Source organism: Astatotilapia calliptera, chromosome 16 (genome assembly GCF_964374335.1).
Source record: "Astatotilapia calliptera chromosome 16, fAstCal68.1, whole genome shotgun sequence".
In the NCBI taxonomy this organism is placed as follows: domain Eukaryota; kingdom Metazoa; phylum Chordata; class Actinopteri; order Cichliformes; family Cichlidae; genus Astatotilapia; species Astatotilapia calliptera.
Window position 1 is genome coordinate 19,961,923 of NC_137437.1, and position 16,696 is coordinate 19,978,618.

The 16,696-nt window shown below is 39.8% G+C and overlaps 2 protein-coding genes across 5 annotated transcripts; one reads left to right on the forward strand and one right to left on the reverse strand.

Moving 5' to 3' along the window:
- nfe2l2a (nfe2 like bZIP transcription factor 2a) lies at positions 1–6,704 on the forward strand. The gene is made up of 5 exons (XM_026144510.2): positions 1–228; positions 3,212–3,457; positions 3,738–3,827; positions 3,926–4,117; positions 5,101–6,704. The coding sequence occupies exons 1-5, from the start codon at positions 193–195 to the stop codon at positions 6,319–6,321; spliced, it is 1,785 nt and encodes a 594-aa protein (XP_026000295.1). The 5' UTR covers positions 1–192; the 3' UTR covers positions 6,322–6,704.
- A 652-nt stretch (positions 6,705–7,356) lies between these two features.
- Positions 7,357–14,763, reverse strand: hnrnpa3 (heterogeneous nuclear ribonucleoprotein A3). Of its 4 annotated transcripts, XR_013902238.1 has the most exons (12): positions 14,512–14,763; positions 12,996–13,118; positions 12,736–12,882; positions 12,427–12,637; positions 12,244–12,333; positions 12,065–12,136; positions 10,968–11,015; positions 10,592–10,729; positions 10,358–10,474; positions 10,211–10,278; positions 8,681–8,750; positions 7,357–7,538 (listed from the first exon to the last, which is right to left on the reverse strand). XR_013902238.1 is itself a non-coding variant. In XM_026144511.2 (11 exons), exons 1-10 carry the CDS (start codon positions 14,515–14,517, stop codon positions 10,226–10,228), a joined length of 1,005 nt encoding a protein of 334 aa, XP_026000296.1. In that variant the 5' UTR covers positions 14,518–14,763; the 3' UTR covers positions 8,417–8,750; positions 10,211–10,225. The 4 variants fall into 4 exon arrangements, 3 of the variants coding, with proteins under 3 accessions (XP_026000296.1, XP_080146775.1, XP_080146774.1); XM_026144511.2 differs by lacking the exon at positions 7,357–7,538 and having other exon boundaries at positions 8,417–8,750; XM_080290649.1 differs by lacking the exons at positions 7,357–7,538; positions 8,681–8,750 and adding an exon at positions 9,410–10,108 and having other exon boundaries at positions 10,604–10,729.
- Positions 14,764–16,696: the final 1,933 nt, after the last annotated feature.

Below are 16,696 nucleotides of genomic sequence, written 5' to 3' on the forward strand. Positions count from 1 at the left end.
GGGGAGGGCCATCATTTCCGTAATGCTCATTAGGTTTGGAGGAAGCAGCACTTCTAGCCGCTCAGCTCCCGTGACGGACTATATCGCCTCCAGACCGCTCGCCATTTTTATATCCAATATAAGGAATAACTCACAAATTTTTCAATCATACGGAGTTTTTTTTCCCTCAAAACCTCACGACAGAGCTCCATAATGATGGAAATGGAGGTGATGCATTCCGGTCAACAGGTAAATAGAGTATTTCTCTCTAGAAAAGATTAGACAAACTATCTGACATTGACTGTCAACTTCCTTTTTAATGCGGGCTATTAGAGAGATAGACTTTATGTAAACTTTTATTTATCAGTTAAATTACAGCTAAATTACAGTACTAGTGTATTTACGCCGGTGTTACAGACGTTATAGCTTTAAAAGTGTGAGGTAGACTACGCCGACAGGCTGTCTAGAGTTAGACATGTTAACTGTCTTTCAGTTCTGCAAGTCATCCACTTGTGACGCTTTTCCTGGACAGGAAAAAATCCCCATTAACAGAACAGGTTCAGATATTAGTGTTGTGATCGATTGTCCGAATAAAATAACAGGTTATTTTATCCTGGCAAGTTAGACAAACAGAACCTGGACTGTGTTGAAGCATTTGTCGTAACTGTGTCATCATCTCCCCCTGCCCACCCCGCCCTCCTCCTGCTCAAAGCATGTGATCCCATATCTGATAGCTTTTATAACCACCATGAATGATTTCTTTTACTGCTGCTTATGTCTTTGCTGTGTGTTTTACAGAGTTAATAAAAAAGGACCAAATATTACTAGACCTGTTCTTATACACTGAATGAAAATATTGAACTTGGTTGAAGTTTATTTTTTCTTGTGACATGGCCTCGCATCTTTAGTGTTTCGCTAAGCTTGTCATAGGTGAGGGTCAGTGGAAGTACAGTTGACTGATGAGGGCCCAAAGGGCTGTGCAGCTGTGTTTCATCATCCACAGTTGAGATTGGATGTCCACTGAATGGTGTTGAAAAAAGGTATGTTACAACAGCAGGTTCGGGTGCCTCTTTCGGGGCCTTGTGTTTAACTGTAGATAAGTAAATGAACAACCAACACTAAAGGCTTGTTAAGTTTAATATGTATCTCTGGTAACTGTCATTCTGAAGGCTCTGTGTGTAAAAGCTTTTTTGACTGGTTTTTGTGTGGCATCAAGGTGCAGGAAGTAGTTTTCTCAGCCTTTCCCCCCCCTTGTTCTGGTGCCGGTCCATGTCTTGTGGCAGTTGATTGTGACACCATTACTTAAGCACACCCATATTCACAGAGCCCAGTTGCCATTAATACAGAATGTGCTGTTTATAAAGCTGCATTATAACAACAGGCTAATTTAACAACCACACTGAAATCACTGACTGACAACAGTCAGTTTTTTGGCCTTGCGGTGGTTGTTTTTTCTAAAGGACTGGCGTGACTTGTCTGATGAGCTTATTAGGTGTGACCAACAGACAAGTGTTTTTTCTTTCTTTCTTTCTTCCTTCCTTTTCTTCTTTTTATTGTTGTTTGTTAGAAAACATCAGCAACCTCAAGAAGTGAGTTTAGACATCCCACACAGACATTTTAAGGGACTTCCTCATTCCTGTACAAACCATAATGTCTAGTTGTGTGCTCACCTTCCAACCAGCGAGCAGCCTTAGTAATGTGTAATCCTTCAGTGGTCATAGCTCTGATGCAACACAGAGGCAAAGAGGGTTAGTGGATTCTTTTTTTTTTTTTCTTCAGCACCACAACTGTAGTCAGGAAAATGGTGTCAACAATGGCTTAAAGTATTTATAGGTGCTCATATGCCATTATTATTAGTTTGCGGAGGCTTGTGACTCATCCTGTTTTTATTAAAAAAGAAAATTGAAGAAAACATTATCTGACAGGGTTTTTCTAAACAGTCCCACATCCTCCTTATTGTACATTGTTCTGCTTTGTTCTTTATTCTCCCTGAGTTCCCTTTTGGTGTCCTCTAGGCTCTCTCTCTTTTTTTGTATTATAAACCCAAGCTCATAAGTAATGTTTACACCCAAATCTGAGGCACAAACAAGTCACATGCTCATTTTTTTTTTTTTTTTGTGTAAACCAGTATTGCGGGTTTATGTAACATCCTTGGGCCTTGTGAAACACTTTCCTTCTGTAAATAAATTCTGCTAAAAGCCCAGAGAAGGGGCCAGCATAATTTATCTTTAGACATCCTTGTTTAAAAAGGCAAATAACAATCGGCAAGTTAGGGGAAATCTACAGGAAATGGTACTAAAATGTCATCGCATGCTCTGCCTAATGTGTAAATATATGTAGGACAAGACTATTATTGTGCTAAGATAATTTAGTAGTACTTGTAATAGTTGACTTAAATACCTAGTGAGGGTGAAATTGAGGAAATAAGCATTTTAATTTCACTCAGTATGACATTATGACCTCATAGTGTGATTAGGTACAAAGGTACATTGTAACACAAACCCTTCTGAGACCTTACGCTACAGCGTAAGGTCTCAGAAGGGTTTGCCGTAACCTGCCGTAACGCCTTTGCCGTAACCTGAGCACCTTCAAAGAACTGTAGCTATAGGTTGGCATCAATGTAGCTGTTGCCAAATAGGCAAATGTAAATGCAACACTATTATACATTTACTGCATAATCATAATTGACGAATTACAGTGCCAATTCTACTTTGTTTATATGTTTATATGTTCTTCGCTCATATGTTCTTCACCAACCATAATACTGTATACTATGGCCACATTTTCTAAATGGTGTAATATGATTTAACTTCTAAACTAGTTTGGAACCATCCTTTAAATCTGAACTTTAAGTACTCGCTAAAAAACGATCCCTGGCTGTGTGGGAGTCTGAATACGCCAAACAAATTCACACTTCTGCGTAACTGGATAAGCAGTGACTACTTCCCTTCACTGGAAAAAGTATCAAATGAGGATATGTGTCTTTTGCTGGTGTGTGGTGACAACAGAGGAAGGAGAGAAATGCGTTCATTATTCATGCAGTTTCTGTCCCTTGACATTAGTGCCTGTGTTGTTGTCGGTGATCAGATACTGAGGGACAGGGTGTGGCAGGTGCAACAGTCACGCTTCGCAGCAGGGACGTTCTGTTTGGCTGCGATGCTCAGAACACTCCTATGCAGGACAGCATGGCTGCTTGCAAACTCTGTTAACCGATCTGCGGCTGTCTTTCTAGGACATGGACCTGATTGACATACTGTGGAAGCAAGACATTGATCTTGGTGCCAGGCGTGAAGTGTTTGACTACAACCACCGTCAGAAAGAGCATGAGCTCCAGAGGCAGCGGGAGCTGGAGGAGGAGAAGAAGCTGCATTTGCTCCGGGAGCAGGAGAAGGCCCTGCTGGCACAGCTACAGCTAGATGAGGAGACGGGAGAATACATACCTCGAGCCCCGCTGCAGCCTGCCGTCACACCTCTAGAGGTAGGTACACAGGTACATACACGCTCCATCATTACTCATGTCAAAGGTACACCCCTCCCACCTCATTTTATAGGCTCTGGCTGTGTTGTAGCTAGGTTACCACCTCATCCTGTGTAAATGCAGCAGCGCAGGTTGGACTTCAGTTTTGCATCAGTGCTCTGCAGGGACCTGAGCGCTATAAATACACAATCATGTGCTGCTGTTAAAACATGGTGTGCCAAAAAGCTGGTAGATGCTAGATGGTAAAAAGTAACACAAGGTATTTTAACTTCTGTTGCAGAATGCCAGTTTCACAGAAACAAGTGACGCCATGTCATTCGATGAATGTTTGCAGCTACTGGCAGAGACGTTTCCTGTAGAAGAAACTGAGGTAAGAACATTGATCAGAAATTAACAGAAATGAACCGCGTGATTGTTGGGCATCGTTTTTAGCTGTATAAAAACTGTCATATCTGTTTTGTCTCCTAGAACACTTCAGTTTGTCTGGACACACCTGCTGTCTCAGCAGCCATCAGCAGCAACATGATGATGTCCCCCGAACAACCAGCTCCATCACCTGCCACCCTCTCCCCAGGACAGCTGCCACCACCAGCACCACAGGGAATGCCCCCAGATTTGGAGGAGGCCTGGATGGAGATTCTGTCCCTCCCCGAGCTGCAGGTATGACACAGAGATTCTACGAACTCAGCGACATGGCATTTCGTGTGGTGGAACAAATACAAAAAGAAAAAAAATGGATAAATGGCAGGAGCTTGACATTAGAAGACAAACAGTTGTTGTTTGCTTTAGGAATCCAGTGCACACTGCTAATTCCACTCCGACTAAATTTCATCATCTAGACATTTTACAGCATTAGAAGCATGGTTGCTCAGGGGTTATATAATTCATGTGATTAATAGCCACTAACATTTTTGCGCAGAGCCAAAAGATAGCTTGCTCAGATCAGGTGTGTCTTCAAATCTTTGCTTAGTAGCAGAAAGGTGAAGTCATTTTCATTAGCTGCTTTATCAGCTCTGTTTCAAGGCACCTCATATTTGCATTAGCTGGTGGGTGGAGCATTGCACCATTAGTTGCCTCGACCTTTGACTGAGTGGACTGGGCTGCGGTTGTAACCACAAAATAGAATTGGCAGGACTAATCTAGTTAGTTGGTGATGATACTAAAAGTGTAGACATGAAAGCTGAGTGGAATTGTGCTCAAACTTGTAAAAGCTGCTTCATGAAGATAAGATATTCTGTTTACAGCAGTAGGAAGTTCTGACATTTCAACAACTGGATAGTTTTGTTAATCACAGTAGGCAATCTTGTGCTAAAACCAGCTCTACCGGCATTCAGTGGAGCACAGGGAGCTGCAACAACTGAACAGCTCAATGGTTCAGACTTTGTTAGCTGAAACCCTGTTTAGTGATGATAACAGATTAAGAAGGAGAATTTAATAGAGTAAAATTATACTTATAAAACATACTAATCTTAGGTTTCAATATTTCAACAATGAAACCACTTAATAACAGTCATTCAGTTTTGAATGTGTGATAAGTCTTTTTTTGTAGGCTTTTTAATATCCTACCACATAAATGTTGAGATTTTTTTAAGCCGTACTTAAAATGAGTGCATTTATTTTAAAATTGTAATTTTTTTTTGTAGGAATGCCTCAACATGCAAATGGAGGACACACTGGAGACCACAACCTATCCCCTTCAAGACAGCCCTGAAATACAGAATCCAAACTACTCTTTTTACCCCATGACAGATGAGAAAGCAAACAGTTTAAATGTCGATCCCACAGAGTTTATGAACACATTTGACAGCTCCGTTCCCAGCATGGCTCCAGCTGATGGCCTCAGCCCGATAAAAGTAAAAACCTCTCAATTAAATGGCAATTTAGGCGCAGAAAGTTTCTGTAACATATTTTATCAGAACACTATATTGGAAGAGAGCAGTGGTCAGCATGAGCTCGAAGGAAACGAAAGTGCTGCCATGTCCGATGTCCCGAACGAGGCCCCCTTCACTCCCATGGATTTGTACAGCCTCTCACCCGGAGATGCCTTTGACAGAAGCAAGCAAAATCTAATAACAGAACAGCCAGACTCAGATTCGGGGATCTCTACAAATGCAAGTCCTGCAAAATCTGCATATGGAAGCGAGTCCTTTAGATGCAGCGACTCGGACATGGAGGAGATGGACCAGAACCCTGGCAGCGCAGAATCTGACTACTCTGAGATGTTTTCATTAAATTTCCAACCAGATGACGCACACGCAGCAATTTCCGTATCTATACCATCTCAGCAACCAAACGAGCACGAGAAGAATCCCAAACATAAGGTGGACCCAGGAGAAGAGAGCAGCCACAAGAACGCCCCCTTCACCAAAGATAAAGCGAAGAAACGCTCTAATGTGCGTCTCTCCAGAGACGAACAGAGAGCCAAGGCGCTAAAAATCCCCTTTACCGTTGACATGATTATCAACCTCCCCGTTGATGATTTTAATGAGATGATGTCAAAACACCAACTGAACGAGGCCCAGCTGGCCCTGGTCCGCGACATACGCCGCCGCGGAAAGAACAAGGTGGCAGCCCAGAACTGCCGTAAACGCAAGATGGAGAACATAGTGGGTTTGGAGAGTGAGCTGGACTCGCTGAAGGAAGAAAAAGAGCGCCTGCTGAGTGAGAAGAGCAAGAACATGACAGACCTGAAGGAAATGAAGTGGCAGCTCAACAACTTGTACCTGGAGGTCTTTGGCATGTTGAGAGATGAGAAGGGAAATTCCTACTCCCCATCAGAGTACTCCCTTCAGCAGTCAACGGATGGCAGCGTCTTTCTCGTTCCCCGCATTAAAAAGACTTTTAAAAGTGACGACAGACACTGATCTCCTTTGTAATATGGTACTTCATTATTATAGTATACTATACTATGCAATAACTTTGTAGTTGCTCAGCTTTAAGCGTTAATAGCTCAGCAGAACTATTGTATAGTTTTTGCTTTCTTGAATGTTCTACTATTTTTTTATATTTTACTTCTTTTGTACTCCGACACCTTCACAGATTCTTTAACCAATAGTTTGTAAATATAAGCACTGAGATTGATTAAAAAAAAGTTACTGTGTTTGTACATATATATTGTATATATATTATATTTCTGTATGCTAATGACTATTTCAATCAGTTACTTATTTTATAACTTTATCCTTATGATTTGCTCCCCTTTTTTATTCTGATTTCTGTGCTTTGAAATAAACTATTCATATAGCTACTTAGCCTCCCGCTGACTGAAAACAATATTGCGTGCTATGCTGCAGCCACAGCCCACAACAGATTGGTGCCAGATGGATATGTAGTTTTAAGATACTATTGCATAACCTACTTCATGTTCAAGACCGTTCCTGACATGAATGCTTTGCTAAAGTGCTTACAGCGCAGCAAATGAATAGAATTTTGTAAAGACACAAAGACGTCACTGGATTGAAATGCTTTCACAATCTGCTCAACTTGTATAGGAGCGAGCTTGTTTGTACAGTAACCCAAATCTTTTTATTCTATTAAAACTCCTGGTAAAATAACTCACACCCACGGCATTCTTTATGACGCGGTACAAAGGGCACAATTGTCAAGGTACAGTCGAGTATGCTCAGCGCTAAACATGAATGACAAGTCCACAATACTGCAACGGGAAAGTGCATTCAAAGGCAAAGCCTGTTGCAATCAATGTGCCCCCACGCCATGCACTTTCACACACAGACTCTCCCCTTTGGTTGTCAAGCCTGTTTTCTGCACGTGGCAAACAAAACTGGAGGGTAGAGTTTAAAAAAAAAATTCCAAGGACACACGTTAATCAAATAATAAAATGCTCTGATAACATTTACTCTGAGGAATAAAGAAACAGTTTAAGAAATAAAACACTCATATCATGAAAAATCCCTTTATTCAAACACATAAGTCAAACGTTACATATTCTGCTTAGCAGACAAAATGGTTCACTGGTGTGCCCTTAACAAATAAGTTTTTCTTTTCTTTCCTTCGTTGACTCGCTCTTTGTCTCTCCTGACATGAGGCTGGTTATTTTACATGCCTTTGCAAAGATAATATCCTGGGAGAGACAGGATAACAGTGGGCACCGTTTTTGTTTTTTATACTGAGCAGTCTAGACATAAAGTATGTGGAATCAAAACATTTGACACCTAAACTTTGTCCACCTAGTCGCAACACGACCAAAGTATCACAAACATGAATACATATAAATCAGAAATAAGTTAAAAAAATAATTAAATGTCAAGTTTATTTTTATGCATTTGATGAAAGATCATTCATCACTTCTAAAAACTACACGGTATATGTGCCGTAAGAGGACTTGTCATGATTATGGAAACTTTACAAAAAGTCCCTCAATTTGCTGGCTTACTTGGCTACTCTGAGAACTGAAACAAATGGAAGCACTTTGTAAATGGCCTGTAATGGAAAAATACTATGCTTTCATCTATTACACCAATATTTGAGTATACTCACATTTAATGCTATACGTGCCTGTGACCCCTGCTGATAGTTTTTTTTTTAAACAATTCTTTTAAAAAATTGGTTACATTTCTTTTTAAAAATGTTAGCTTTCTAGAGAGCCTCAGCCTCCAGTTTAAAGTGCTTATTTAATAAGTCACAGTTTATACTGTGTGAATTGATACTGTAATATTATAACTTGATTTTTCTGACTTTGCACCTTTTGGGATTAGGATTGTTTGATACATGATAAAACTAAAAATGGGAGCTCCTTGTGTAGTGGTTTACACATTTACTCAGTTTGATCCTGGAAGGAGATACAAATCCCTTGGAGGGTTGTGCCAAGAAGGGCATTGGGTGTAGGATTTGGTCAAATGAAATATGCAGACCTACCCTTTGAAGTAGGGGAGCAACTGAAAGTAGTTACTTATAAAACTTTCTTAACTTCCTTTCTTGGAATGGATGATAATCTTTCTGTTTCAAGTGTTCAATCACCACCACCTTTATTTGAGCTTTAAAATATACTGATGATAAGCATAAAGAGTATTTGGCTTCAAAGCGTACCGAGCAGTGGGGTGAAGGGCACATGCTGATTCTGCTCAAAGTAGACAAATACTGAAGGTCAACCTGCTTTGTTTATCTTAAAACACCCTGTGTTTTGCACCTTGTGTAATCAGCATTAGATTGAAATATGAGCAGGCTTGGACAATATTTAAAAAAAAAAAAAAAAAAAAGTCTTACCCATCCAGAACCTTCCATGTTATCAGGTCTTTACAGATTTTCAGCAAGAAGAGAATTCCTCTTTCCACATCTGTAAATCAAGCAAAATGGTTACTCTTACCTGTTCCATCTTCTCAAGTCAGCTTTGTGAAATACTCATTCCCTTTTCTTCTTAATGTCTGAGTTCTAGTATTTGCGGGTAAAACTGCGGTATCTCTGACTCAACAGGACCTCCAGTGTGTCCTAGTCTTTCTTCACTAGCACGGGCTGCTGGAGAGTTTAGCTAGTCTTGAAAAAAAGATAGATGCTCACTATCAGGCACGACACTGCAAGCTTCCTCCATGGGCGTTGTGCTCGATGCTGCCTTCTCCCTTCTCTCTCAAACTGCTGACTGGTCCACTGTGCTGGGGCTGAAGACGTCCTGTCTGACAGTCATCTGCAAATCTTCCACACTAGTGACGCTGAAGCCCAAAATGCTGGTGCTTGTAGCTGTTATCCTACTTGCGTAAGTGGTGTCTGGGCCCTTCACTAGGACTACCCAAAACTCCCTTTATATTGACCCTGGTACAAGTACATGAATGCAACACGCATACACTATTTTCACGTCACAGAGCTCCTAAATAATACTCCACCAGATGGGAAAGTTGTGGACCAGCTGATTTGCTACACTTCAGTCACAATAAGCAAGCAACAGATATATTAATAACTCATTTCATCTTTTTCTGAACCAAAGATGCACTGAACCTCATGTTACTTTACTACACAATTTTATTCGGTCTTTTTCAACTAATCAAAATATTTGAACAATCTATAATTCGGTTTGCTGGGAACAAGAAGAGTGAGGGATTCCCTTAATTCTACTCCAGACTGCTTGTAATTGTTGACACTGGTACTACGAGGGATTTACACACTGAGCTTTACATACAAAATCAAAAAATACACTTGACACTTGCAATTGTGAAATCATAATAACTTTAGAATGAATGTATAAAGCTATCTTATCTAAGGACCTAAAATTATTATTCTATGTGACAAAAACCAGGTTAAAAGACAAAGGTTAATTGGCCAGCAGAAAACTTACCCATATAAAAAAGAAAAATAAAGATATTTAGAACTGACTTCAGATTAAAAAAAACAAAAAAAACATAGCAACCCCAAAACACTTTACTCTTTATCCCTGATACCACAGGCACAATACACACACACACTTCAGACGCACAGAAGGAAAAATTGCTCAGTAGGGAAACATCTATCACAATTAGGGTAGAGTATCATCTGCACTCATGTCTTGTATACAGTCCTTCTTCCATAAACTTCTCCGATTTAGCTGCAGTAATTTCTGACTTGTGTGTTCCTCTAATGCTTTCAGATGACTGCCTCAAAGTAACCTGCAGCTTTCCTGACAATTCCTTTGCTCACCTCCTCGCCTCTGCTGCTAAGAACTGAAGCCTGTTGAATGGATACAGGATAGAACAAATAGTTATTCTGCACTTTTTATGGGCTCACTCTGTACTGTGCTACGAGGGCGGTGTGAAGCTGAATGCAACTTACCACAACATTAAATAATTAATATCGCCGAGAGCCGTAGCCGCCGCTGCCACCACCGGAGCCGTATCCACCTGCAGTCGCAAAATTACGATGCTGTTACTCAGACTTGAAGTCTGAAGGTACTACGAGAAACTGCAGGGTGAAACTTACCGCCATAGGGTCCACCTGAGTTCCTGCCTCCAAAGCTGTTTCCCTTCATGGGCCCATAGTTTGACTGCTGACCACCATAGTTTCCAAAGTCATTGTAATTTCCACCACCTCCATATCCTGAAGATGCAGGTCAATTTTAAGGAAAGCTTTGGTTTCAACTATCTCGCACACACCTTCGCTATTCACATCCCGCGGGCAATTCAATCAAAATTCTGTAGGAAATAAAACTTTTACCTCCACCATTACCTCCATAGCCTCCGTCACAGTTGCCACCAAATCCTCCACCCTGGTTGCCATACCCAGGACCTCCACCTCCGTAGCCCCCTCGGCCACCTCCATAACCTGGTCCGCCATCATAATTTCCTCCTGGACCTATTATTTAATTAAGAAACAAAATAAAAATTAAAAATAAATGATTTTTTTTCTATAACACAGACAAACTGTTATAACATGGGACTACTGCAAAGAGTATTCTACAGACACACCAGTTGTGTAAGCATGACTTTTAAACCCATTAAAATAACCACCTTAGTGACTTTTGACCCCTAAATCAGTGCACCTGCTATAGTTTAAACTCATTAAAAGGCAAAACCTTTGAAAAACGGCTCACCATTGTCAAAATCATCCCCATATCCACCCCGTCCTCCACCATAGCCACCTAAAAAACAAGATAAAGAGATTACCAAGAAGAATCACATATTATAATGATCCCAATCAACATCACAGACCCCTCACACCCTGGACACCGACCCTGACCTGCTGCCAAATGTATAGAAGCCTGCAGACCAGGACCACCCGACACAGAAACTGTTTTTTCCCCTTGCCATCTCCCTCCCTGTTACGAACTTGTATGTCAGTGTTTTGTTTTTGCGTGACTGTCATGTGTTTCCTGTTTTACTTTGAAAGTCTGTGTTATCTTAGTCTTTTCAGTTTACGTTTCCCTGTCTCGTCAGTTCTGAGTTGCCCCAGCTGTGTTTCCCTCTTGTTGTCCATTTTCCTGATTGCTCCCTCTAGGTATTTAAACCCTGTGTTTCAGTGTGTCATGGTCGCGATCTTCCCCCCGTTGTAAATAGTTTGACGTCTTGTGTTTGGTGATGTAAATAAATGTCGTATCTTGCTTTAAATCTCGTCTTGGGATTATTTTTGTGGAAGCCCGTATTAGTTTTTTCTCGTGTGTTTTTGCCTTATTTTTATTTTTCTACGTTGCACCCCGGTTGCCTAGGCCGGGGTGTAACACTCCCAAACAGTTGAACTGTCACAATGCTAGACACAATGCATATACTTGGCCAATAAACGCGATTCTGATTCTAAACATAGTTTTAGACTCCTATTATCTAAAACCGAATGCCTTAATTAAAAGAAATTATATTACTTCTGCTCACATAGCAAACATTAATTTGAAACTGTCTTTTTACATGCAGTACGGTAATCTACTGAAGACTACTGATGGTAGGTTTATATTAGCATAGGCACCAGAATTTGAGAGCAAATGGTCTTTTATATTGATCAATTCATAAATACACAGTACACTTTGATATAGACATCCACACAAAGACACTCGTACTGACACATAGAACACACGTATATGCAATATTTGCAAGTACTGTGAAGTTTTGATGTTATTTCTGTGCTTCCATCCCAAATTTAAACTTCAAATTAATGTGCTTAAGGCCAGAAGTGCTTTGACTTGACATGCAAACTACCCACCTCTGCCAAAGTTGCCGCCGCCTCCAAAATTACCACCTCTGCCCATGAAATTTCCCGATCCCCCGCTCCTGCCTATTTAAAGAAAGGTATAATTTTAAAGATTTTTATGACATGAACTGCATACTGTACATGCCAAATCAGTAAGTCTAATTTTAATCTTTCTTTGATTGCATGCTTACCCCTGTTATTGGACATAGCACTCATTTCCTGTTTTGACAGAGCTTTCCTGACTTCACAATTGTGGAAGTTGATTGTGTGGAATTTCTGGGCTTCAAGGAAAATAGGAAAAACATTACATGTTTATTCACTGCTTTCTGTTTACTAACAGTTTGGCTAACTCTGAAATCTGAATGAGCCCATACCAACAATTTTGTCTACAGTATCATGGTCATCAAAAGTGACAAAGCAGAATCCTCTCTTCTTCCCTGTGGAGCGTTCCTCCATGATGTCAATGCATTCGATCTTTCCATATTTCTCAAAATACTCGCGAATGTGGTACTCCTCAGTATCTTCCTTGATGCCACCAACAAAGATCTTCTTCACTGTCAGATGGGCGCCTGGTTTATTGGAGTCCTAAAGTGGAGTGCATTAGTAAGTACACACCAAACAATAACATATCTATAGTAACTGTGCTCTGGTCTGGGATTTATTAATTTCTTCCTTTATTTTACCTCTCGGGACACAGCCCTCTTGGGCTCTACAACTCGGCCATCTACTTTATGAGGTCTTGCTTTCATGGCATCATCGACTTCCCTTACAGACGAGTATGTTACAAAGCCAAACCCTCTTGATCGTTTGCTGTTAGGATCTCTCATTACCTAGGGACAAAACAGGTTTAACAGGTACAGTTCAAGTGGTGTGCTATTACATTTACACGTTGTCACCTGTATTTGAAATCATTTTAAAACTAGCCCATGAGAAAAATACAAACCACACAATCTGTAAGGGTACCCCATTGTTCAAAATGGGCCCGTAAACTCTCCTCCGTAGTTTCAAAGCTCAGACCTCCAATGAACAGCTTTCTGAGCTGCTCAGGCTCTTTAGCGCCACGGTCCTATAAAAAAAAAAAAGCAAACACACCACCTGGTTAAAGATGCATCACAAAACTAACTGTGAAATGACCCTACACGTAAGAAGTTGTTACTACGCTGTACTAATAACCCTAAAGTAAGACATTACACACAAGAATTGTGTTTCAGACACTTTCTCTTTCTTTCTTTTTTAAATCAGCAAAATGTCCGTCTTTGTTTAAACAACGTTGTGTCTTAGAAAAAACATACACATTTATTAAAAAAGACATCAAATATAACAATTCAGTAAAACAGAGATACATAAAAAACTATATTGATGTATGTAACGGATTAAGGAAATTTCCTATGGTTATTTTTATTATCTTAACTCATTCACTGCCAGCCATTGGCAGTGAATGAGTTAAACCCATTGACTCATTCACTGCAATTGACGGCTATAGACGTCAATGGCAGTGAATGAGTTAAGCATAAATGGCCAGATGAAATGTATGGGATTCTGCAATCAATATTTTTATATGGCAGCTTTTCACAACAGGTGGTTTCTTCGTACTCTGAGCCTGAAATTTCAACTTCAGCATTAATTAAAGTGTTTTACTGAAGGTTTCTTCAGACATCAATTATTGTTCTTGTTAATAAAATGTAATTCGTGTTTTAAACCAACACCTACAGACTAACAAATCGGTTGTGGTGGAAAATATACACAAATATATACAAATTTACCTCCACAGTGAGACTAAAAATATCATTTATAGAAAAGATAAAAACAAAAACAAAGAGAAAACAATATTTGAATATTTATCAGTTATGAAATTAGGCTGTTCAGCTGTAGTGTCAGCCCTTAATACCAGACTGTGACATTAACTCTTAGGCGACACACTCAGTTAAAAAAACAACCCCACAACACTTAAAAAACAAAAACACACGGAATTATATTACGTGACATGCTGCATATACCATCTAACGTGTCCGTGTCCATAGTACAGTCTGGGTTAGCCTGAGCTGCATTAGCTTTAGCAGCTAGCATTAGCTCGCTTCAAGACAGACGCAGGTACTTTAGCAACACTAACAATATACACATAAACAAGCAAAACGCACTTGCTCTAATAACTACCTTTGGTTTATAAACTCCAGCGAGATTGTTTATTTATTTATTTGGGAAAGCGCCAACCCCAACACAATATACTGCTCTCCAGCTCCATAGCCGGAGAGCTGAATGTTTAGTCTTGTTGGACCACCATTAGCTTAGCTACAGTCTTAGCTAAAACGACCAGCTTTACAGTAACAGAGCAGCCACATGTTATGATGCAACACAATACGCCCTCTGAGCACTGTCGCGTAAGTGTTACAGAATAGCCACTGTCTCCATGCATGTCTCACACAACCGTAATTAATTTGCAACATTTGCCAGAACCTCACCTCCATTTTGCAGATGTCCACGGACGCAGATCTGAGCGGATCACGTGACCCAATCGGCGTGGCTGCTGATGCTAGTCGTAAGACAATCGTGAACTACAGTGGTCAAAATTTAAAACACAGCACTCTATAGCCTCCATGACTCATGAGCACAGACTGCCATATAAAGCTTCTTGTATAATATTAATTCTGATTAAAGTTATCTTAGTACACTCTGTCTTTTACTGCTCGCCTCGTTTCCTGCAACAAATCAATGTTACTTTGCGCCATCTGCTGGTTGACTTGGAGTACCAACCATCAACCCTTCCATCCATCAAGCCCTCCATAGTCAATGCTTCATGTTTGTGCTGCTGATGTTAGTCTGCAGCACAAGCAGCATTTATAACCGACATATCTCTGACCAGTGTCTACTGGACTCCCAGGTACATTTCTTTTCACACAAACCTGCCTTTGATTCATTTCAGTGAAATAACTGCTGATGCAATCTAGGCTGTAAATCGTTGCTTCAATGTCAGTAAAAAAAAAGAAATAACTCCAATGCAAGCCAAACCCTAAAAACAGGCATCTTCCAAATTTTGTGTTGCATTTGCAGCAAAATAAATAAATACATAAAAACATAAAAGGATTAGAATTCAGATTATTATCACATACAGTAAAACAAGCAAAGTAATTTCAGTAAGAGGACCAAAGTGTGATTGGGCTACTTCTTATATAGCGCTTTTTACTCTAGCTTAGCACTCAGCCCCTCCTCCCCCCACCCCGACCAGTAAACACAACAAACTTAAAACCCTACAAAGTTGTTTTTATCAGATATTTTAGTATTTTAATGGCAGAATGTTTACAACTTTCTATTTTCTTTTTTTTTTTAAAGTACACCTTTAAAGAAGTTTTAGAAATGTCTGCATGAAAATAGTTAATAACAATTATGTTCAGTTGAAAGTGTGGAAATGAGACATAAAGCCATCTTTTCAGTTCAAGTTTCCTCTGTGTTACGAGAACACTTGATTGGACAGGCATGATCTATGAGCCAGATGCTACTAAGCCTTGGTGAAGCTGACCAGCATCTCCAAATATATGACGGTTTTATGGTTTAGACAATGTCTGTCATTAACTTTACTGTAGTATGTGAGGAAAATACAGCCCCAATAAAAAAGGGTAATGTTTTACTGACACTATTAATGATGAGTTTTTATGAGCGGTCCATAGTTCAAATTCAAGAGCCAGTCCATGTTTGGCTTCTTCTGTCCTGCTGCAGCCTATGTATGCTTTCAGACACTTGATCAGTTATTTTGTGCATTACAACACAGATCTTTTTCTATGGTGGAAAATCAGTCTACAATAAATTATGGAAAAAAAAAAATCAGACGTTAGTGAGAGTGGTCCTGCTTTTTTTGGAACTACATAAATAACGGTTGTCTATGCTGGAACCTCTATTGCAAAGGTCTTGCTGTGTGTGAACATATAACAATCATCTTCTGCTTTGGTAACTGGGCCCCGTTGGACTATTTCAGCGTGGTAATGGTGCTGCTCACAATAAAGGTCAATACATTTTCTGGTTGCAGCAGATGCCTGTTTAGCAAGATGAGTGTGAATCCTGCCCCGTCCACCACCTTTGAAGTAGAGCAGATGGTCTTTAACACTGTCCAAATGCCATGCTTTTATTTTTTAAATAAATTTTTCCTGTTTGTATTGGAACAAACAAGAAGCACGATGCAACACACATGAGAAGAAATCATTCTGCACTACAGGAAAAACAACAACAGCACACCTGAATCTGTCTTTACTTATCTGTACTTGTTGCATTCATAGACTGATAGTCCTTAAATCAAATTTCTATTTTATTAAATCTATCACTGTATAGTATATTTCCACAGTATGGTTAGGGATTGGTATAAATAGCAGAGAATTTGTTAAACTCATGTTAGTCCCTTAAATATACCTACTGTGAAAAGTAATACATACTGAGTTTATATGCAAGAGTACATTTTTGCCATATTTGTACTTTAACCTACTACCATATTACACTTCTACTGTAATCAGTGCTTAATAATACAGAATATGATGAGCTTATTCAGTAGATAAAATTCGCTTGACCTATGCAACAATAAAATGGCAACATTCTCTTATCACTGAGACATAAATGTTTCAGTCTCAGTGATAAGAGATCCATTTTACAACAGCCTTTTTG

Bases quoted from the DNA above. Each gene is read 5' to 3' on its own strand.
- nfe2l2a (XM_026144510.2), top strand. From the start codon at position 193: ATGATGGAAATGGAGGTGATGCATTCCGGTCAACAG. The intron at 3,458-3,737 runs GTAGGTACACAG...CTTCTGTTGCAG, and splicing joins CTGCCGTCACACCTCTAGAG to AATGCCAGTTTCACAGAAAC. The intron at 3,828-3,925 runs GTAAGAACATTG...TTTGTCTCCTAG, and splicing joins TTCCTGTAGAAGAAACTGAG to AACACTTCAGTTTGTCTGGA.
- hnrnpa3 (XM_026144511.2), bottom strand. The intron at 12,638-12,735 runs GTAAAATAAAGG...ACTCCACTTTAG, and splicing joins AGAGGGCTGTGTCCCGAGAG to GACTCCAATAAACCAGGCGC. The intron at 12,137-12,243 runs GTAAGCATGCAA...TTCTTTAAATAG, and splicing joins TGCTATGTCCAATAACAGGG to GCAGGAGCGGGGGATCGGGA.